Source organism: Urocitellus parryii, chromosome 10 (assembly GCF_045843805.1).
Source record: "Urocitellus parryii isolate mUroPar1 chromosome 10, mUroPar1.hap1, whole genome shotgun sequence".
Classification (NCBI taxonomy): Eukaryota; Metazoa; Chordata; class Mammalia; order Rodentia; family Sciuridae; genus Urocitellus; species Urocitellus parryii.
This window is the reverse complement of record NC_135540.1, coordinates 128879251-128903338: the sequence shown is the minus strand read 5'-3', so window position 1 is coordinate 128903338 and position 24088 is coordinate 128879251. Positions and strand designations below refer to the sequence as shown.

At 40.2% G+C, this 24088-nt stretch overlaps 1 protein-coding gene across 1 annotated transcript in view; it reads right to left on the bottom strand.

Moving 5' to 3' along the window:
• Nucleotides 1-9764: 9764 nt before the first annotated feature.
• Nucleotides 9765-24088, bottom strand: part of Adgra3 (adhesion G protein-coupled receptor A3) — a 107554-nt gene continuing 93230 nt past the window's right edge. Inside the window, exons 15-19 of the mRNA XM_026403308.2 lie at nucleotides 23556-23680; nucleotides 22375-22498; nucleotides 14457-14602; nucleotides 11306-11401; nucleotides 9765-11181 (exon numbers count right to left, since the gene is read on the bottom strand). Of these exons, the coding sequence (XP_026259093.2) occupies nucleotides 9939-11181; nucleotides 11306-11401; nucleotides 14457-14602; nucleotides 22375-22498; nucleotides 23556-23680 (1734 nt within the window). The 3' untranslated portion in view covers nucleotides 9765-9938. The remainder of the gene's footprint in view (nucleotides 11182-11305; nucleotides 11402-14456; nucleotides 14603-22374; nucleotides 22499-23555; nucleotides 23681-24088) is intronic.

Below are 24088 nucleotides of genomic sequence, written 5' to 3'. Positions count from 1 at the left end.
ATTTGCTGTATTCAACCCCAGAAGTGGCACCTATAAGGAATACATTCAATGTTTTATTTCTCATCAAAAAAAAGAATAAAAAAGTCAACACCAAACCAATATAGTCATAAATTCCCAGAGGAGCCAAAGGCCCAGGCCACTGCTAATAAACTTCCCTGTTCTCTACCCCTAACGTGTGGATTTTACACCTGTGGACGTCACACGTTGAGGTTCTCAGCTTTATCTGGTTGAAAATTTAAAAAGAAATCCCATTTACAATAACATCAAAAATAATAAAATATTTAAGAATAAACTTAACCAAGGAAATGAAAGATTTGTACACTGAAAACTGCAAGACATTGATTAAAGAAATTAGAAACACAAATGGGAAGACACACCTGCCCATGGCCTGGAAAGCTTAATATTAAGATGTCAACATGAACCAAAGGGATCAACCGATTCCATGTAATCCCTACCAAAATCCCAATGGTTTCTTCTGTTTTTTTTTTTTTTTTTTTTAATTTTTACCTGCAGAAAATAGAAATCCCTATCCTAAAATTCATAGAATCCCAAGAGATACCAAATAGCCAAAGCAATTATTGGCTGAACTTTAATCTCCCCAAATTAACATACTAAAGCCCTAAATTCCAGTACCTCCAAATGCAAGGCTTTTGGAGATAAGACCATTAAGGAGGTAACCAAATTAAAATAATTAATGCCTTTCATGCAGCCCTAATCCAATCTAACAGTGTCCTTATAAGAAGAAACTGGGACAAAGAGGGACACCAGGGTTGGGAGTGCAGAGGATATGCCACAGAGGACACAGCAAGACAGTGGCCACCCGAAAGCCAGAGAAAGGCTTCAGGAGAAAACAGCTGCTGATACCTTGAACCTCTGGTCTCTGGAACCACAAGAAATACAGGTCTGCTTTTTAAGCCACCCAGACCTTAGTGTTATGGCAAACTAAGATAGCAATCTTTAAAAAGAAGAAAAAACTGGAGAGATCTCATTTCCTAATTCCAAACCTGCTACAAACCTTCAGTACTCCCATAAAAACAGATACAGGATCTTGTGTCTTACCTAATTCAACCATAAACATTAATTTGAGGTGGGCCACAGATCTAAATGTGAGTGAAATCCAGAATATAAGAACATATCTTCACAACTTCATGGTTAGCAATGACTTCTTAAATAGGAGATACACAGCCCTAACTATAAAATTAAAAAATGAATGTGCTGAACCTCATAAAAATTAAGAACTGTTATTTAATAAAACACAATATTAAGAGCTTAAAAAGGCAAGCCAGAGACTGGCAGAAATATTTAAAATTGAGATATCTGATCAAGGAAGGTCTTCTATGAGAAAAAAAAAAAAAAGACTGACAACCCCATTTTTATTTATTTTATTATTATTTGTTTGTTTGGTACTAGAAATTGAACCCAGGGACATTTAACACCTGAGCCACATCCCTAGCCTTTTTCTGTATTTTATTTAGAGACAGGGTCTCCGTGAGTTGCTTAGAGCCTTGCTAAGCTCCTGAGGCTGACTTTGAACTCATGACCTCCTGCCTCAGCCTCTGGAGCTGCTGGAATTACAAGAATGGGCCATTGTATCTGACTCTGCCAACCCATTTTAAAGAGGCACCTAACAAGAGAGAATATCCACTTGGTCAATAAGAATATAAAAAGGTACACAACTTCATCAGCCATCAGGGAAATGCAAACCAAAGCCAAAGAGATATTCTACTTCTACCAGATATGGTGAGGTTCAAAGTAGCTAAAGCTTCAACCACAGCTGGTGGGAATGGCCATTTTGAGTAAGTATACATCCTACAACTTCAGTATATATACAAGAGAATTGACCAGGTCCACTAACAACAAATATAAGAATGTTCAATTCAGGAGAATAGAAACTAAAAAACAGCCACAAGAGGAATCACTACACAGCAGCAGAAAAAAGAACCAACCCCTGATACACAGCATGAATAAATATCATAATGTTAACAAAAATACCAAATACACACACAGAGTTGCTTCTACCTATAAAATGTATAAACCAAAGGTAAATTAATATGTGGAATGGAGGTTAGGGTGATGGTTAGTTCGGAAGACAATTAGAAGGAGTCACAGGGATCTTTCTATAGATCTTTCCTATAACTTCATCTAGGTATTACATAAATGATTCTTTACTTGCGTGACAGTTCAATAAGATATACACATATTTGTGCATTTTATTGTATATTAATAATGAAAAAAAAAACAGCCACAAGGCAATCTATTTTTTAACAGTTTGAATAAATTACAGGTCCAGTGCTTAGCCATTACTCTGAACAAATCAAATCTTCAGGAAATGAGCTTCTAATATAATCATTTTTAATACAACTATTAAAGATATAGATTATTAAACTATATAATAATTTTTCATGTACTCACTGAATTCTTTGCAATAGCCCATCAAAATACCAACTGCATTAGGGTTCTCCAAAGAAAAAGAAAATATATACAATCAAAAGGAAATCAGTTCACATGATTATGAAGGCTGAGAAGTCTTAATCTGCCTTCCGCAAGCTAGAAACCCAGGAAGCTCGTGTAAATCCCAGGCAGAGGACAGATGTTGTAGCTCACACAGGCAGGCAGGCAAATTTTCCCTTCCTCCACTTTTGTTCAGTTCAGACCCTCAGTAGATGGGATGTTTGGGATGTTACCCAGCTTCACTGGGGGGGGACAATCTACTTTACAAAAGCTTACTTCACTCAAATGCTAACTTCGTCTGGAAACAGCCTTAGAGACACACCAGGAAACAATGTTTAATCCAGGCACAATGACTCATCCTGACACATAAAATTAACCATTAGGAGTAACCGTTGTCTACTTGGCATCATATGCATCTCCTTAAACCTTTCTTAATCTCCAAATACAGTCAATAAGATCATAATTCCACATAACATGATGTATTCATCCTGCATACAACCAAAAAATGTACTCACCTTTCCCCAGAAGAGGAAGGGTAAAATTAATAATACATACTATTATATAAAGTCAATGGTACAGTCAGTCAACAAGGGAATAAGAATACAAAGGTATTTGCAGTGTATGTGTACACACAAACATATCCATAACAAAAATCAGGAAAGATTTACAATTATAATCCTCATTTCTGTAATTGGCCACATGGTTATTGCTGTCATTTATAAGTACTTTCTTCTAGTACTGTGTTATTCAGCTTTTTGTTACTGTGACAAAATACCTGAGAAAAAAATCACTACAAAGGGAGAAATTTATTTTGGCTCAGTTTCAAAGTTTCATTCAGTCAATGGATGGCTGACTCCATTGCTATGAACCTGTGGTGAGGCAGAGTTGTACTTTGGGAGAGGGCATGGTAAAGCAGAGCTGCTCACCCACAGAAGCCAGAAGCAATGAGAGAGACAGAAAGACATAGACAAGAGAGACACAGACACAGAGGGGAGTGGGTAGTGAGAGACAATATTGTCTCCATGGATGTGACCCCAAGAACTGACTCTCTTCAACTAGGTCCCACCTCCTATAATTTCCACCACCTCCAAACAGTCCATTCAGCCATGAATCCATCAGTGATTCATCCATCTGATAGATTAGAGCCCTCATCATCTAATCACTTCTCCAAATCCCACCTCTGGGATCTCTAACACTAGGAACCAAGCCTACTCATGAGCCTTTGGGGGCTACTACAAATAAAAAACCATGAAAAAATACCCATTCTAATTCCTGTTGCCTTTTATAAGCATCTCAACCTACTGTGGTTATTCCATGAGGCGACTCAAACTTTCCTTCCCAAAGAGGCTCAACCACTGGGTTGGTTTTAGTTTGCTATTGAGCATCATCATAGGGCATAGTACTACTAAGAGATGCCCCAAGCATATTCCAGACATAAACTTCTTTATCTCCACGGTGGAATACTAATCCAGTTTCTTCTTGGTAGTCAGCACCAGCCACTGCAGCCAGCACAGTAACTGCCTTTGTCTGTTGATTCAAAGGCTTGGCTTCTGTGGGCACTGAAGGCAGAGAGCTGTCCTCATCTGCAATTCAGTAGAATCACTGTTGTTTCCTGAGGCATGAATTTCTCCCTCTGGAAGATGTCCAGGCCAGGAAAGCATAAGATCCCGGGAACGGAAAGCAACCATGTTACCAGTGACCACTGGGGTTAGTAGTGAGCGTTACCACTCCCATCTGGAGGGCAGAGCTCCAAACCAGATTTAGGTGTGATGGGAGTGCACAGGTCTATCCTACACCTTCTCCACCAGTGCTTTTGAAAATACCTAACTTGTTTGGCTCAGGTCTTCAGTGAGAAGTTTACCTCAGGATAAATATCTCACCCATATCTAATTTGTATAATATTTTGATGAGACGATAGAATTGATACTGAAATGAAGATTTGAAGGGCTGGTGGAAGGGAACGCAGGCATTTTTTAAACACTTATTTATGTATGTATCTTTAGTTTTTTAGGCGGACACATTATTTTGGTTTTATGTGGTGCTGAGGATCGAACCCAGTGCCTCACGCATGCTAGGCCAGCACTCTACCACCGAGTCGCAACCCCAGCCCAAGGGAATGAATGCATTTTATATAGGTAAAGAGACACAAATTTGGGGATGAATAAGCACAGAATACTATGGACTCAATGTCCCCTTCCAAAATTTCTATATTGAAACCCTAATTTCTAACGTGATACTTGGAGGGGTTTTTGGTAAATAGGACATCAGAATGGGATTAGTGCCCTTGTAACTAGAGACATGAGAGATGATCTCTCTACCATGTGAAGAATCCGCAAGAAAGGTCACAAGCCAGGAAGAACCCTCACCAGGACCCAACCATGCTGGCACCCTGATCTTGGACTTCAAACCTCCAGAACAATGACAAATATATTTCCCAACCTATGGCTCTTTTGCCAGAGCACCCGAAGGTGTGAGACATCAACCATCATATAATTTTCAAACTGCCTCGCATTTCCATGGAACCCATAATGGTTCAGAGCTTAAAGGTTAGATTTTAAAAGTTTAGTTAAAGACCAGGTGGGAATAAAACTCAGTTGTACATTCCAGCCATCTATTTGTGTGGCAATCTGTTTCTTTATTTACCAACCCATCTGAACACAGTGCTAGACTACATTTCCTAACTTGGTTTGCAGTCAAGTATGGCCCCAGTGGCATTCTATCCAATGACCTGTAGGTAGAAATGATGTGTCATCTCCAGGCCTGGCTCAGAAAACCTTTCTATGTGCAAATCCTCCATTCTGAGAAAGGACCTAGAGGAGGGTAGAGTCACAAAATGCAAGAAGCCTGGGTGAGATGTGCTGCCATGTTAAGAGGATACATGCCAGACTTTATTACTTCAGGGAGAAACTTCTATTGTTAAGGCCCTGAAATATGACTTTTTTTTTTTTTAAAGTCACAGTTCACCCACACTCAACATGGAAGTTAAAAAACAAAATCTTCACTAAGCAGTAAAACTCGTCAGTCATAGTTGACTACTAAACATTTTTACTGTTTATAAAGGAATGCATATTGACAAGGAAACACCCTATATGAATGTGTTCCTGAATAGTCTTCAACCTGAGTTGGTACTTGTGACTTCCAGATTTACAAGCAATCAGACCTTGCAAATGTATTTCCTCATTTGAACACTCTAAAGTTATTGCAAAAGCAAACTTTCATCAGTATTATACGCCAAGACAGAGTGAGGACAGTGATTATATAATTGAAGATTTTATCGGCTACATTGTTTACATTTTTACAACAATCTGGGTAGGAATGCATCTAAAGAGTCCTTTGGAAATATTTTGAACTTTCTGAAGATAACCTAGAATACTCTGATAAAGGTCTTCATCAGTATCTTCTCAAAGCAGATGGCAGTGGCAGAAAATGGACTAAAGCAGATGGCAGCAGCAGATAATGGATTAAACACATACATACACATTTTCTCTTTCCTTCTATCATTTTATAAATAGGACACAATGAGAAGGTCAATGTCTCCAACAACATAAAGTAAAATGTCTTGTGAACTAAAATCTAATGTGATTTGGCCAAAAACTAAACCTGAGCACTCAATTCCATAAGAAAAGGGAGTGGCTGGCACTGATTGTATAAATGGGAACTTCTTAATACTAGGGTCCTGTAAGTTCACACTCAGTGTTCACCTCTCAGCCTCTGGTATCCATGGTGAAAGGACATCATCTCATACGGAGCTGGGTACCCATGCAGAGAAGGAGAGCAAGGCCAAGACCAGTCAGTTACAGTGACTAAGTTAATACACACTGGGCAAGTTTGTGCTTATCACTAAATGTGCCTCTTTCTCAGGATCATCATTAGCTAGAAGCCTCCAAGTGGCCAATAAGAGACATGGCTATAAGGGAAGGACCTAGTTAAGTTAGAAAGAGGATTCAAGAGTTAATACCAATTCTTAAAAAAAAACGGTATTCTTACCTGATTGTAATTTCATCTTTATCTAAGATAAGTAATAGTCAAACTTTTAGGATTAACAAATTATAATTATAAAATATTCTATGAGGTATTTGCTTTGTTTGTAAAGATTAAACTCTTTGAGTTTATTATTGCTTATATTTCAGTGAAAACAGGTGAGTTCATCCACATGGCCACTTTACTTTAAAAGTTGGGGACGATATGGCAAAATTAGCCAAAGTGATGGAATGGATTAAGTTTAGGAAATACTGTATTTACAAAGGATCAAATCATCTCTCAGATATGAGCCCTGGAGTAAATATAGGTATCCCTTGGCTTCTGTGGGGGATTTGTTCCCCTCACAGACAGAAAAACCCACAAATGCTTTCAAGACCCAAGTAAAATGGCTCAGTATTTGCCTATATCCTCTGCACACACTCCTGTACTTTGAGTCAACTCTACATTACTTCTAATGCCCAATCCAACATGAATGCTATGTAAGAAGCTATTACCCTCGAGTGTCTAGGGAAAAATGACAAGGAAAAAAGTCTTTACATGTTCAGTAAAGACACAACTTTTAATTCAGTTAACTGAATCCATGGATGCAAACCCTACCGATATGCAGGATGACTATGTTAAATAAAATGGTCTTAGAATCTGAAAAGAAAAACAGGAGTAACGTGGTGTAAACTCTGGATGGCTGCTATCTGCATGATTTTCCTTGATGATTTAGTTGATCCCTTATCAGATGTTTTCAGTTAATTTACTTCCTTGTCTTTTGTTTTCTCAACCAACTTCAGTTTGGGCATTCAGAACTCAATGCCCGAAACAAACACAGACCCTTGAATATTGTTATTTCTCCATATGGAGGCCAATCAGCGTGTTGTTATCTATATTTATATAATGTACTGAACACAGAGGTAGCTATAGTTACTTGCTTATCCAAAATATCCTGAGTTACATATTAGTTGCAAACTATTAATGACCTGAAATATTTACATTTACGTTAGCATATAAATCTAGTTACAAAGGTACTCATTCATAAACCAGATTTCTAATCTTAACTAAATGATAAGTCAGCATAACATGAAGTTATATGAAGATGTCTATAGTATGTACATCATACACATTATATGGCATGATTAGAGAATTAACATTCATGGAATAAAAGAATAAATCTATAACCAACTATAATTCATTATAAAACTAAAACCTGAAACAACTGGGATAAGAATAAAGTTTCATGGAAGTAAAGACAACAAGCACTACAGAAACAAGGAAATGAGGTACCCAGCACAGCGGCCCCAGCATCATGAAACATGGCCCTGGTCCTGGGCTGGCCTTTCCAACAAGTCAGAAATCCTTCGTGTCTCAGCCATCAAACTTTTTAAGTGAGCAAAATGAATGTGCTGATTTCTAAGAAAACTGCAGTATTTGATAAGTTTACAGTTCTATGAAAAAATGTGGAAATCTCAGCCAGCAATAAGCTATAAATCAGAAATGGCAAAGGTCAGGGAAAACACAATGTATTATTCATATCTTATATATAAGCATCAAATTTTAATTCAATCAAATGCTAGGATGCAGAAAGTCATCACCCATCACTTTCTATGCTACAAGTAACAATATACCCTTGGACAGTTTTAGGGGTTCAAGTGTTTGATTTCTTATTTAGTCCTTCTCCAACCCTGGCCCCTGTTCTTTCTGTTACTAAAGGGAAATTATGTTTAAATTAATAAATACTCATTGAATGGAGAATAATTCCAGGACAGGAAATCCCTCATGACCTAAGGAGAGGTAGGAAAGAAATGCAATAAAGATCTCTCCATGTGTACAGTTGACCAACGAGGCAGGCAGGCTAACACTGCAATAACACAATGCAAAATAACAGAGCAAAATAAAAATAGGAATAGGAATTAAGACTTGTTCACTCCACTTCTTATTAGCTTATCTTTGTCATTTCCAAACACCACCTTACACACAATACATCAATTTACCCGAAGACCCTGGGCCAGGAAGGATATTAAATATACAAATAGCAATTAAAAATACAAACAGCAAATCCATTCCTTGGTCACCTCCTTGTTTCCCATACCCAAAAGAATTTCTCTAAAAACGAACATCTAAAAAAAGACTTGGAAGTGCCAGTTTCATTACTGCAAAGAAAAATAACCCATTTCTAATGCAGTATGCTAATGAAGAGTGAACATCTCCCCGACAATGGGTGGTCCCGCAGTGCTTCCAAGAATGGCTCTCTGTAAGTGAGCACCTAATTTCTAGAATTCGAGATTTTTTTTGAGCTAAACTGTCTGCTTCTTTTAGAATTTTTTGAATATGTACTTTGAATCTGCCTTGATTCAAACCTTTAGACTTCTGAAAATAGATCTAAGCTGTGCAATTTTTCAGCATCTGAGAGGGAACCCCAGTGAGATTCAGGACAGGAACGGGTAAGGACTGCAGTGCCTCTATGACAACTAATGATAACTTTTGGATGAGAGCTGTTTCGCCATCAGAATGCAACTTAAAGGTCAGTATGTTAGCATGAACCTAAGGAACTTGAAGTATAAAACAAAAGCCAACAAAAGGGCCAATATTAAAGAAATCAGAGGGATTGAATTCAAACCTTACCTGCTAGCTCTTCATTTAAATTTAAGACTCCCCCCGCCATACACACACACACACACACCCCAAAAATAATGAATAAGAAAGCTAAACCCAGGGCTGGGGATATAGCTCAGTTGGTAGAGTGCTTGCCTTGCATGCACAAAGCCGCATCCGCCCTCACCACAAAAAAAAAAAAAAAGAAAGAAAGAAAACTAAACCCAAATATAAACAATTGAAAAGTCACAGAAGTGTTGAAAATATTAGTAGAAGCAAAGTGACAGTGAAAAATTTTAGGACATAGAAAGTTTTTCACACATTTTTCCATTTATAAAAATCATTGTTAGTTTTTTTAAACCTGCAGCATTTAAAACTATAAAGTTGATCAATTCAAAAATCACTTTGATTTAAATGCCATAATCTGCATAGTTAACCAATATATTTGATAACTGATTTATGTATGATTCTCATTAAAGTATCCCACAATATAAACTTCCTTAAAACAGAGCTAAATCATTTTACATAGAAAAATATTAAAATAAAAGAATGATATAATGACAAACACCTATTTATTTTATTAAATACAAGCCTGAAATGTGTTAAGTAGGTATTACAGATTCAAAGAAATTACATTTCAGATTCCCAAAATGTTCTGCTGGGACTTTTTGACAAAATAAAACAATGCTTCAAAGGTTTTTTTTTTTTTTTTAAATTCCTAAAAAAAAAAAAAAAAAAAAAAAAGGCAAGAATTTGGGGATACAAAGTAAGTAAAATTCAAAACTTAGAACAAAACTTAGAAGTTTATTCAAAATTGTTTTGAATCCCTAACGTGGCTGTAAACAGTTTATTTCAAACGTTCATAGCTTAAAGGAATGTGAATATCACAGTTTATATTGGTTTCTGCCTAGGAAAGCCCAGCAAAGCTACACAGTAGTTTCGTGTTTCCATAATCCAGTCCTGACATTGCCAGTGCCATCGGTACCTAGCAGGGGGCCTTCCTGCCCACTGCTTTTAACTGGTCCATTCTGAATGGCCAAGTTGAGGCCATAAGACTTCTGCTGACTTTCAAGTTCAACTACAGTTGATTTCCTTAATGCATCTTTTTTACTGCTAGTGGAAACAGGCTTTTCAAAATTCCGGCTACTTTTGGGAAGTGTGCTACAAGCATCACTACTGTCTTGTTGGGGTGGGTTGTACTGCCTCTCTCTGTAGGCTAAATAAGCTCTCCGACTTCTCGAATGTCCTTCGTTGTTGCCTGGCCGACTTTTAGGCAAGCCGTTCTGCACGCTTCCCTCCACACTGGTTGGGACATCATAGGCATACTCTCTCAGGACCGTGAGTCGGCTTGCCCGGTGTCCTTTACTCCGGTTTTTGTGATGGCGGCTGGAGTGCACATTTGTCCGAAACTGCACGTCTAGAGGCGCCACGTGCATTTTGATATCATTGTCCATTGAATGTTCTGTGAGACTATTATCAAGCTGAGGTGTAGAGTTCAAAGGTAAAGAATTGGCATGGCACTGTGCCGCAGCAGCCTGCAAGTTCGTTAACTTGCAGCCCTGGGAGGAATTCTTGAAGCTTGACGCGCTTTTGTTTGTGCATGAGGACTCTGCGCTGCTATTGGTGCACTTGGGTGCCTCTCCGTTTATCCCACTGGAGTTGGGGGGCTGGACATTGACTTGCACTGAATACGAGCTCCGTCCTGGGCAGCACGTCATGATCCACGCAAGTCTGACATCCTCCCGATTCACACAGTGGTGAACCATGATGAAGGCACTTAAGCTTAAACACGTGGCTCCAAAGAAGAAGCTAAAAACCAAGTCCAGAGGATAATACAAAGAGACCGCCAGGGCCCCGAACATCCACAGAGCGACATACAAGAGCAAAGTAAGGCTGGCCCCCAAAAGCTGAGAATGAAAAGTGTGCTCGTTTTCCAAGGCTGACGTAGAAATCAGAGACAAAGACATTGAATCCTGATGGTTTATTTCCCCATTTTCATTGGCTGCCAATCTCTGCTGCTCCTCTGGGGGCTCCTTAAGCTCATATTTGCGCTCAGGGTGTCTTTTCAACTGAATAAATATGCTTAGAAAGTACATACAGTTTACAAAAGTGATGAAGCTGGCAGGTCCGTAGAAGGCTCCCAAGGAGGGTTCCCACGCCATCCAGCAACTAGAAGAGAACAGGGCGAATCAGCTCAGAGGCTACATACTTCAGCACCAGTAAACTGTGGTGCCTAGAAGACACCAAGACTGGAGCAAGTGGGTCAGGTACTCAGAGAATGCAAAATACTCACTAGGGTGCACTTGGCCGACTGCCGTAATTCCTGATGTTGGCTGCTGCTGTTATGCCACAAACTATGATGGGAATCCCACCACCGATCAGGTAGAACCTGCAAGGAGGAAGGAACAAATGTTCCTTATTCCATATTTTTAAGTGATAACGTTTTTGTTTTGCTTTGGTTTGGAATTTCTTTTTTAAAAGCATCAATGAGGTCTAGGAAGTTTCTGAGCTTAGGAAAGCTGGTCAGCTCCTGCCACCCTGTGGTCAGGCAAAGGAACACCCCAGGCAGGCTTTTGCCTTACATTTTGTTTCTAGGGGGAAGTGGTGTCTTTTAGATTCAGCTGGTGAATTAAAAATCAGTCTGTTGCAAAGCTCATTTTAAGATCTCGCTGCACCATGGTTTAAATTTAAAAAATGTGATGATGTATTGCTACTGCCTTCAACGAACACCTGCCCACTCCAGGACCTCCAACTACTGTGTATTACATCCCCTGGTCAGCTGAGGTTGGGTATCAGATCCTAGTGGCTTCACAGCGTGCAGAGACCCCTTACCCACCCACCCCCCCTTCCTATGGAGTAGCTGGGAAAGCTAAGGACACATTGGTGAAGCAGGAATGGATGCAATAGTTGTGACTAGTCCAACAAAGAAAAACTTCTAAGGCCAGAACATCTCTGAGCTTTAGAACTTTCTATCCTGGCGGGGTACCCTGGGTACGGTCAGAATCTTAATTCTTCATTTGCCTTTTCTTGAAAAACAGCCCCCCACCCTTCCCCAAATATTGAATGGACTAGATAAAGGCAAATATTTCTGATGCATTTTTCCATAAATGGTTTCTTCATCATATACAGAAACAAAAATCCTTAAATATGGTATTAGTATTGCTGAAGAGGTTGCTAGCCACCCTACAAAACTACAACCACCCCTTCCGTGTCACAGATTAAGGAGAAGCTGACATGAGACCCTCCTCTTCTTGCCCCCCATGCTAGCTCCCTTCTGCTCTTATCTCAAAAGAAGGTAACTTTTCCAAAATTCATCTTGGCTTCTACCATCATCTCTGTGTCTTTTCCCTTGAAACTTCCTGAGTGAAGTCTTATTGTGCAGCTTTAAAATCTCCTCCTCCAGTGCCTCTGATTTTTAGCTTACACCTAAACTTCCTTGGACTTCCACTTCCTTTTTCTCTCCCCCCTTCAGTTTCAAACTCTTGGAAACAGAGACCTGCACCTGCCTTCTTGACCTTGTGGTGGGGCTGCTGTTACCCCACCATGAAGCAGCAGCTGCCCTCAGGACCAGGACAAACATGCAGGCAGCCCCTGCCCCGGACTTCATGCAGCAGCAGTGCTCATCCAAGGACCTGGGGGTGGGGTCCTGAAAGTATGTTGGCAGCTTCTAAAGCAAAGTGAGCATTTGTAGGTCACTTGGGGGCTGCAGAGGGTCTAGAGCTGGGCTGCTCTTCCTTAACCCTTTGCATTTCTCAGATCTTGACAAGAATGAACAGCTGCTGGAAGACAGGATTCTCAGGCCTCTTAGCCAAACACCATTTGTCAATTCCTTAACAGAAGTGGCAAAGGGGTGTGATCTCATCCACAGTGTGGGTGTGACACTACAGTAGCCTCACACCCCTGCCACCCCTGAGGCTCCCTGGGCCACCCTCCCTCAGAAACATCTCCATTTCAGGTGTCTCCTGTCTCCAGTGATTTTCTCCATGGCCCATCTATTCCACATGGGTGTGATTCAGGGATCACTCTGGTAACTACCTTCTCCCTGGGGGGCTTTTGCATTATCACGGCATCAATGACGGCACACATGAAACTGTCTCCTGCCACAACCAGATAAGGCTCACTGCTGAGCACAGGGTTTCCAAAAATTTCACAAGAAAGTACTAGGAGGCCACCTCCCCTGGGCCTGCCCACCTCCCCAGGGAGCACACCTCCCCTGGGCTTCCCGGCACCCCACCATTTCTACTTTTCCTGCAGCAATTTCCTGGGTTGTTGCAAGCGCATCAGTTGAGAAACCTAGGGAACTGGAGAGAACCATCTGCAGCCACTGTCAACTTTCTCATCCCACACACTCCTTGGTCACCAATCCTAGAGAAACTGCCCCCCCCATCTCTCAAATATGTGACTTCTCTATTCTGTGACACTGCTGTGACTTCGGTCCTCACAGGGAAAACCACAGTGATTTCAGTACAGGCATTTGGGGGGCATTCCAATTTATGTGCCCAGCCACCCTAAACGACACCATATGAGGCCACTCCCTTGGTTGAAATTCTTCAGTGGATGCCCACATTTTAATATAGGCTCCAAAAGCCCCAGGGCTAGCTTCCACCCTGAATTCTTCTTCCTCTGCACGGCACACCCTGAACTCCGGCCAAACTCCATGTCAGTTTTTTCATCTTTATCCTCTAACTGGAGCACACCTCTAGCCTCTGTCCTAAGCACAGAGCATGGTTGTGGCAATGGCCAGCATTTCCTGAAGCCCACCATCCCCCTAATTAAGAGCTCCTTTCTCTGTACTTCCAAAGACCTTATCTGTACTACAGTCCTTGCCCAGCCCACAGCCAGTTCTCCTTGGTGACTGAAACTCATCCAGGACAGGGAGGGCTGCTCTCACCCTAGCCCAGTACCAGGTTCACACCAGGCATTCAATAAGCCTTCACCACGGGCAGATTGTCACCCATCCAGCATGATAACTAATCCATGCACAATTTCTTAAATCACAATGGGAGGGAAGGACATAACTCCAGATCTGTCTATCCTTTGGAGAGAACAATAAAACTGATTTTCTCTTGAGGAGATTAAAATCTATGACACATGACCTCAAGGAAATAAAAAGTTCACATTAGATGGGAGCCTATGGTAGGGCCAGTTCCACATTAAATGCTCTGCACATAACTCGTTCATTTGTCACCACAGCTCTGCGAGGCAGAATCCACCTCCAAGCCCCACTAGACAGGAGCGCGGGAAGCCCAGCGAGGGTACAAATGCTGAGGGCTTTCTCAGAAGGGTGCAGAGCCACCCTCCACAGCAGGCATGAGGCCGACATGGCCACTGGTTTCCTTCCCCAAATCCACTTGTTGTTTTTTGTTATAATTTATGACTATGTTTCAACTAAAGCAAACCAAACTCACACTTAACATAATAAAGCAAACCAAGATATCAGATACCTGAGCATCGGTCTTGGTGGAGGGGGCGGCTCATCAGGATCCTGGCACCTCTTAGCTTTCTTGGTGACTTGTTTGTAGATATTTCGAGCGGTCACTCCCACCCACAGGACTGTGGCAAGGGTGGAGTAGTGGAGAACTATCCCGACCTGCAAGGGAGATTGAAGAATGTATTTTCACAGGCTGATTAGAAAGAAGTACGAAGGCACATTCTAATGTCCAACTCCTTTGCAGGCTAAAAAAAAACCAATGCAACCCTAGCAGTTACAGTCCTCTAATACACACAGCAACTGTTAGATTGGGAAGCCCACACACATTGCCATGCGTGACCCTTAAGATCCTACAGAACTTGCTGCTGGACAATAAGAAACCAAAGGCGTGTTTTCCATAGATGCAGCGTTCCAGAGTTCATTTTCTAATGTCCATTTTAACACAGAGCACAGAGAAAGCTATAGAGCTAAGAGACCTGAATTCTGATTCACAGTGTCCACATATGGGCACATCACAACACACTGGCAGGTTAGAGGGCCAACCTGAGAACAAAATTCTGTTTGGGTTTAAAACTGTGTCCACCTCTTACCTGCTATGTGACCTAAGCAAAGTCACCATCTTTCTCACCTGAGAGCTAAGAATTCTATGAAAGTGCTGTGGGGAGAAATGAGGCTTTCAGCACACGATAAGCCCAGGGTCAGTAAAAATCCCTGCATTGTTTATTATGAGTGTAGTGTCCAGGAAATAATGTGAACTCTCTGAAGTTAAGTTCCCTCAATGTGATGGTGGGAACATTATCAATAGACGGCTCTAGGGTTTTGTAGAGATTGAATGGCCATAATACCTGGGATATACTAGGTTTGTTCAAAAAATAAAGGACACCTGCAGGTATGTAATGATGGTGCCAATCAAGTTTCCTCCCTGATTGATGACAGGGGCATCCTTGTCACAGGACATCTGTAAAGCAACGTTGGCTGAGGATGAAATTCTAGATGAAGATACAAGAGGAGATGAGACTTTGAAAGTGTTTTTTAAGAAAAGTTAAGTGCCATGTGTCACTGAAACACCAAGGACACAATCCAGTTTCCTTTCCCAAGATTTGCTATCTTTTGGATCATTTTTCTTATATATTATCACAGGTAACATTCTAGCAATGAAAATCTCCAAGAAAAAAATTTCCAATTCTAAAACGAAAAGCTCTCCAGTCTCAAGAAAATCCAATCGATTGACATCATCAGACCCAGGTCAATAACAAAAGATGAGCAGCAGAACCAATGCATGGCTAAAACCCGGGGACGTGAACGTCTAGGTCTTATTTTGGAGAGGGAAAAAACAGGGTGGACATTGCAATGACTCTGGAATCATCAGGAGGGTGGGTCCAGCTTGGCCAAACCAGAAAAAAAAAACAACAGTTTTCTTCTCCTAAAGGAGAACAGTGGCTCCTTGGCTCCTGTTAGTTATGCTGACTACTGTACGGTGCTAAGTAAAATTTTTAGATAGAAGTGGAACAAAGAGCAAAAAATAACCCTTGGAGATATCTGAAGTCACTCACACCACACACTGTAAGTAAAAATAGTGTAAATGACCCTGAAGCATAGAAACCAATAAATTTGAGACAAATCACCAATTTTAACTCAAAATGGTAGATTCTTCTATTGCTGGAGTTTTCTGACACATGGGTCAAAAAAAATGAGATAGGACTTTAAATTACATAAGTTTAAAATATTTTCTACATAGACATTACAAGATGAAGGGTTTTCTAAGGGGAAAAACTTAATCTTCAGGTTCTGAAGTCTTCTATTTGTCATTTCTACATTCCCAGAGAAGTGTTTGCCCTTGAAAATACTGAGACCCTCCAGTTAAATCCACCTGCTAACAGTCAGGTAAGCAAATCACTAAATATTCCACAAAAACCTGAAAGTGGAGGAATGAAGATCTGGCAGGTGGAGCTTCCTGTTGAGATGTGGTACCTCCTAATGCCTTTTCCACCCAACCCTTGGGCTAGCCATGAAATACCATCTCAGTGTCACATTTTCTAAATAAATCAGAGATCCATGTAGAAATCTGTAAATAGGAAATAAGTGATGTATTCCACAGGGCATGTAAACTACTAATTAAATGCAAATGATTGATACTTAAGAAAGCCACCTGATCTTAGGACAATGATTTCCAAAGGTAAAACAATAGGACAAAATAATTACCCTAAAATGTTCCTCTTCATGTGTGTGTTACCTAACTATAAGCTCACACATACTGGAGAGTTTTAAAATTGTCAGTAACCTAAGACAGTGTAGCATGAATAGCAACTATACTACTGCATGACCTTTAGGAAAAGTATACAAACATTAATACGTTTTCAGTTTTCAGTAGTGAATGACTGTTTTATGTCCAAAATTGTGTATCTGTGTGTGCTCTTACTTTATCCTCCTAGCATCACTGTTTGGATCATTAACCTTGAGCTACAGACACAGAGACTGGAGCTAAGAGAAGTGACATCTACCTGGCGGCTTGGCCGGGAGCAGGGCTATTCAAACAAATCTGTTGATTCCAATACCTCTGCCCTTAGGAAAGCACATAGGTGGGGGTGAAGGGTATTCAGAGTCAAACAGACCAGCATTTGAATCATGTCTTTGTCATGGTTTGGGGTCAGACTCTGCCTATATATATTTAGGGGCTATATGAAGAAAAAGTACCTCCTGGGGTTAATACAAAAGTTAACATACTCACTGTCAATGGCAAGTTGACAGTGTACTTCCTGATTAGATTTTTCACCTCTAGTACCACTGCAGCAATTCTCTATAAACCTAGACAGGAGGAACACCTGAGAAGGGCAGCTGGCAGGCACCATATCTAATAGACTGAATGGCTGGACTGGTAAAGCAACATGGTAAATTAAAAAGGACCCAGCCGAATCCTTTTCCTGCATAGTTAAGAAAACCATGGGCCAGAGAATGGATGATCAAACAACTATTTGGTGGCATGGAATAGCATCAACTGGAGCACAGCTCCTTCCCACCCGGAGTCAGTGGCCCCTGTACTCTATCACTCAGTCGCTTGGTTTTCCTGCAGCTCCTTTTGCAAAAGAGAGTTAAAAGCCTTAGACAGCTCCTGGGACTGACTGGGAACCAACCTGAGTAGGAAGTGTCTGGCTGGTGACACCTTTAAGAGCCTCAACCAATCTCTGTGGGGGAGAAACTGTTTCAGAGCCCATCACCTGAATATAAATACATGGGGGCTAAAAGGGACAAAATGAAGACAAAACTACACACACCAAGTATGTATACAAAACTGCATCTAAAAACATGTGCACGCCAGGGGTCAGTTTCACAGGTGGAAGAACCTTGCTGAGCATGTAGTATAGCCAGTCCCACTTGCCATCTTCTGGATCATTTTTTTTCTTACACATGAAGCCCCAACTAGGTTGAGCGACTGCAGTAAGTACAGTAAGTACGTGCTGTTCAGACCAGGATCTGCACCTAGTGCCTGACATCTGTCTATTCTGCACTCCACCCCTCCTCTTGGCTTTCTATAAACAGAGTTGAGGATTACAAAGTGAATCAAGTTACGCCTGAGTCAGAAATGCAAGAATGATGTTATGTCTTTCAAAAAAAAAAAAAAGGGAGAGGACACTGTAGACACAGAAAATGACAAGTGGAAGCAGCTAGAGACTTGCCTTCCCTTTCTTCTGTGAATCTTTAATGGATGGGCATTTGTTCTAAAGGCCTTAAGACATCCATGCAATTCCTATCCCTTTCACTTTAGAAGTGGTATAAAACACCATTCAGCACGATGAAAGGCAATCATCTCTACAATGGCCTCTTTGTATTCATTCCTTAATGAAATAAATTAATGTGTCTGTTTCAGGAAATCAATGAATACTTGTAGATAAAATTGAGACCATTAATACCAATGTGTGCCGAGTACTTTCCAAACACAGCCTGTGCACACAATGGCTTCGGGTTTGAATGCTTTCCATAATCTGCAAACACGGGCTTCTTTTGGATCACCAATAAATATTTGCTGATCACCTACTATGGGTCAGGTCCTGTGCAGATCCCTGGATAAATATGGGTGAATCAAACTGGTATAGTTCTTGCCTTGATAGAGCTCAGAGTCCAGAAACGGCTTGGAGAGCAGGAATGGTAGAAGAAGTTATAAGGTTTTGTAAGAGCCATGGGGATTTTAGTAAGCACCCTAACACGGGAGGTGAGGGATGATAGCTCTGAAATAGTAACAGTAAACTGAGACCTTCAAGGTAGTTGAGAAACAAGATGTAAAGAAGGGGGATACGAGAACACTGGAGGTATGTCTTTTTCCCAGGTATTAAGTGATCCAAGACCCATTATTCTGACTTCTCTTAGGCTGAAAACAACAGTTTGCTTTCAAGCATAGAGTAATGGTGTGAAAGAGAGAAATGCATTGCAGAGCTGGAAGTACCAGCATTAATACTACTAGTACCAGTGAACATTCAGTGAACACTGGCTGTGTGCCGCTTCTATAAAGATGAATCATTTAATCCTCGAATCACTTAATCCTCATAACAATTCTTACATATTTATTAAATCAGATCTCTGGTGTACAATTTTGGATTAATCAGAAGCCTTAGGCTCATGACACTTCTAACGACTGGGCCAAACAAGACCTTGACCTACCTTGACTCAGTTTTTTTTTTAACTTAGTTATTATTAATAATATAACAGGCACCCAATAATCTACCACCAGCAAGACAAACATTAGGAGGTTGAGGATAACCTCTGATGCTAGCCACAGGACCCCTCCATTTAGGATAACCATCGTCCTAAATCCTATGCTCTTGCTCATTTTAAATATAGTTTTGTTGCGCCAACCTACTTTTGTTAAAAATACACTGTTTAAGGGTTTGTGTTTTTGTATAAAAAGATTACTGAGTAAATGTAACTTTTCTGACTTGCTTTTTTGCACCTAAGACTTGTGGGCATTGTTCTGCATCATTATAACTCATTCATTTTGATTCTTGTATAATTTATTTTTTGATTCTTGTGGAATTTATTTATTCATTTCCTCTGTGGGGGGAAATCTGGGTTGCTTCCAGGTTGCTGCTATTGTATATAGTGCTGCTATGAATATTCATACCCATGTGCACATTCATATTGCACACAAACAAGGTAACTCTCTGGGCCCAGGAGTTGATATTGCTGGGATCCAGGGTATGTGAGTTTTCTGCTTTAGAAGGTAAAGCATCCCAGAGCACATCACTAACATTTCCACAAACGGTGTATACAAGATCCTGAAGACAAACCTGACACTTAAAGCTGTAGGCTTCATTTCTGCCATCAGAAAAGGCATAAGATGGTAACTGTTTTCATTTGCATCTCCACAAACTCCAAAGATGTGGAACATCTCTGTACATGCAGCCTCCTGTGTGTACTAGTCTAAGAAATGCCTGTCCATTCTCCTGCTGCTGCTTCTGCTGTGCATTTTGGTCTTCTCATGGAAAATAATTCTTTTGTGGTTCGGGACAGAGGTACCAGGGAATGAACCCAGGGGCACTTAACCACTAAGCCCCATCTCTAGTCTTTTTTTTTTTTTGAGACAGGGTCTCACTAAGTTGCTCAGGGTGGCTATAAACCTGTGATCCTCCTGCCTCAGCCTCCTGAGTCTCTGGGGTTACAGACACACACCACCATGCCCAGCAATGATTCTTACATATTTTTATTCTAATGCTCTGTCGGTTCTATGTATTGTAATAGCCTCTTCTTATGTGCAATCTGTCTTTTCACTTTAACTTCTTTTACTAGACAAAAGCTATCTTTAGTAAAATTCACCCGTCTTCTAGTAAATGCCTTTTATAGTCATATTTAAGAAACCCTTCCTTATCCCAGGGTCTGTGGCATTTTCTAATAAGAATTTTAACATTTTGGTTTAGATTTTTAAGTTTCCAATCAACTCAGAGTTGACTTTTTTGTTGGTGGTGGTTTAATTTATCACTGGTTGACATCCAGCAATACTAACATTCTCCACTGGGTCTGTGGCCCCCAGCAAGTCTGACCTGTCCAATAAACTGCAGCACAGAAAGGGCTGGCTACACACACACACACACACACACACACACACACACACACTCTCTTTCACTATAGTGATTCCAAATTGCACTTGCAACAGTGCTACCTACCAGGAAAGAAGTGCAGAGCAACTTTTAAAATATGGCATAAGATACAGACTCTTTAATCCTTTTCCTTGAAGATGGACTGTCCCCAGCTCCACTTACTCACCTCCATCATATACTAGGTTGCTATTCTACTGTGCTGGTGAGTTTATCCACTTCTACAGCTAATGTCACTCATCCTAATCACCATAGCCTCACAAGCCCCAAAGACTAGTGAGACAGTATTGTGCCTCAGTTTCTTCTCTGTCCATTTATTTGCACAAAAACTGAAGAGTCACCAAGTTTCATGAAAAATTCTCTTCTTATCTATAGATTAATTTAGGAGGATCTATAACCATTCTGGTGTTGAGTCTTCACATCCTTGGATCTAATATTTCCTTCCATCTGAGTAGGTCTTCTTTAATACGTATTTTAACTTTATTTGTAAATCTTAAACTCTTTTATTATTTTTATGTGCATCATAGTCATTGATATTATATAAATAGGAACTCATTCATGTGCATTTTTCATGGTTGTATTTTTATATACAAACTACAAACTTTTATATCTGAAATTTTCCTATTCTAATTTATGTGTAAACGTTTTTTTAATATAAAGAATTACATCATCCAACAACATTCTCAATTTACAGGTGAGAAAACTGACACACCTACAGATAAAATACTGAAATCGGGTCCTTAAAGAGATATCTAGACTCCATCTGTTTACTGCAGTATTATTTACAATAGCCAAGAAGACGAAACTATCTACTCACAATGAATACACAAAGACAATAAAAAGTGAAATTTTATCATATTCTACAATGCAGATAAACCTTGAAAACACTATTTTAAATGAAACAAGCCAGTCACAGATGGATACATGTTGCCTAATTCCACTTACATGAGAGCCTAACATAGCCAAACTCATAGAAGTAGAGAGTAGGATAGTAAGCTACTAGGGACAAGAAAGTGAGGCTGCGTCCAATGAGTATAAAGTTGACACACAGCCATATAAAATAAAAAGTTGTAGAGATCCATGTACAATACTGTGCTTATAATTAAGAGTAGTGTTCACGTAAGTATTAAGAGGATAAGTCTTTCATGGTTTGCCCATTTGAAAAGAAAAAGGTTAAATAAATTGGTCATAAAAACACAGCCAGTAATTGGTAGAACTGAGATACAGATATAGGCAGTATGAACTCAAAATCATTATGTTATACTTCTTGCTATCATGTATGTGGAAGACCATACTTAAATATGAAAATAAAATTTCACTTATTTCCTCTTCTTACATTGAGGAGTTTTGATCTATTATATTCACACTCTAAGAATACTGTTATATATAAGGCTACATATGTAACAAATTACTTGAAAACAAAAATTAAATATTTAATTCTTTATATTTACCAAACTTAATGTTTCTTACTTGTACCAAATTCCTATTGTTTTCATTAATGGATGAAATAATTTTAAAAATCCTAATGTCAGAAAATATCACTTTTCTTTCCATCAAAGTCAGGACTTTGTGAATATTTAAATTAACGGTTAGGTGTTGTCACAGGCTTGACAAGCAACACTCAATCCCCAAGGGTATGGAGACAAGCAGTGCAGTCAGGTATCTGGTTGTGAAATGATTCAAAACCTGACATGTCCTGGTGAACTGTCTGAGGGACAGGCATTAGGTTTACCTCTAATTAGTCAAAGAAAAGGCTTCAAAGAAACGTGTTTCTTCTCACTTAATGAAACATGAAATTATTTTCTAAGAACAGCATTTTTTCTGTCTCAGTGTTTCACTCTGACTTACTGCTTGGCAGACGCTGGCATTTCTGGTTTGGGTTATTCCTCCCACGAAGACCACACAGGTCAGAAAGATATGAAAGCACAAGTTCACGAGCATGTGCCAGCTCTTGAGGCTGATCCTGATCAAACTGTTTCAAAAAAGGTAAAATATTAACATTCAGCCTGACATAGTCAAGTAGGGCAGCATAATGTTCATCTGTAAGTTAATTCCAATTGTAACGCTCAAACTTACATGTATTATGTTTAAGCATTTAATAAATCAAACATACTGTCATACACATACACCCAGGGGATCTAAGAAATCATTTAACTCGATAGTTTAACACTTAACTTTATGCAATAAAAAACATATCCATTTACGCAAACACTGCACCCATTAAAAGCTAAGCGATTCTGCCCAGGAAGACACATGAGCATTGGCTACTTATGGTGTCTTAAGCTGACTGGATTACCTCGTTGGCTCCCTAGAGATTTCTGCAGTGTGCCAGTGAGTCGTCTTCCTGACCTACTAGGATAAATGCATGGCCCACTGCGTTTCTTCCTGGCCTTTCATAATGAAATGTTGGAGTCTTTCTTTCTTTTCCCCACATCAAAATCTCCTTTTGTTTCTTAACTAAATGTCAAGAAATGCCATATATGTCCAGCTTAAATAGGAAAATATGTTCCAGCAAAACCTTTTGTAAAGTGAATTTTTAGCTTCACAAATCCTTTTAGTTCATTATTTCAACCATAAAATAGAAGTTTCTGTAGCTTTCTCTCCAATTAACAAAAACTGTATCCCATGTTTAAATGCCACAAACTTTCCTAAAAATGCCACCTATTTAAAAAAAAAAAATCACAACAGGCAAAAAGCCATCAAATACAAGTGGTGACCGACAGAGTCCACCACCTAAAGATACATGTACAGGTACCTCTATAGGTAACCGCGCCCACCCCAGGCTCCAACACATATCCCCACGTCCTTTTCTAGACACAAGCACAGCAAACTGACTGGATGCTATGAAGGTGAACTTACCATTCCATGACTCATTCTTCATGTCTTCAATGGCATGAAATGAAAAAGGCCCCCATGAATTCTACAGTAAGCATCGGGACTTGGGAAGGACCACACGGTGTTCAAATTAAGCAGAAACAAGTCCTCCAAAGCAAAGTCCACAGATCAAAATAGGTAAGAGCATCTCTTACCTATGATGGTGCACGTAGCTGACCATGACGGCCAAGAGACACAAGAGGAGGATGATGGCAGTGGTGTAAACCACAGGATGCAAGAGACTGGCTGCCTGGGTGTACAGCTCGGATCCTGTCAAGTCCTGAGGGGAAAAGCAGAGAATCATGCGAGTGGCTCTTTCATGGACATTTAACCATGGGGACTTTCCCGAGGGACTAAGAAAGATCAACATACACTTTGGCCCGTGCATCTCTGTGGTATGCAAGGCCTGATGTCTCCTGCTACCATCTTCACACGTGTCTGCCTTCCCCAGTTCCACTGTGAGCTACCTGTGGCATATACCTGTCTGACCCAGGCCGTCTACCTCTTCAGTGTGAACTCTGCTCCGCCATGAGGGTAATGGACAGAGAAGTGCAGCTCATATGCAGGTGACTCAGAAGGGTAACCAGACTTCACTCTCTTTAATGCCCACTCAGCCACCTGCCACTCTGCAGATTCACAAGCTGAGAAAGCACAACAAAGACCAGCCTTCACAGTCAGCAAAGCCCAA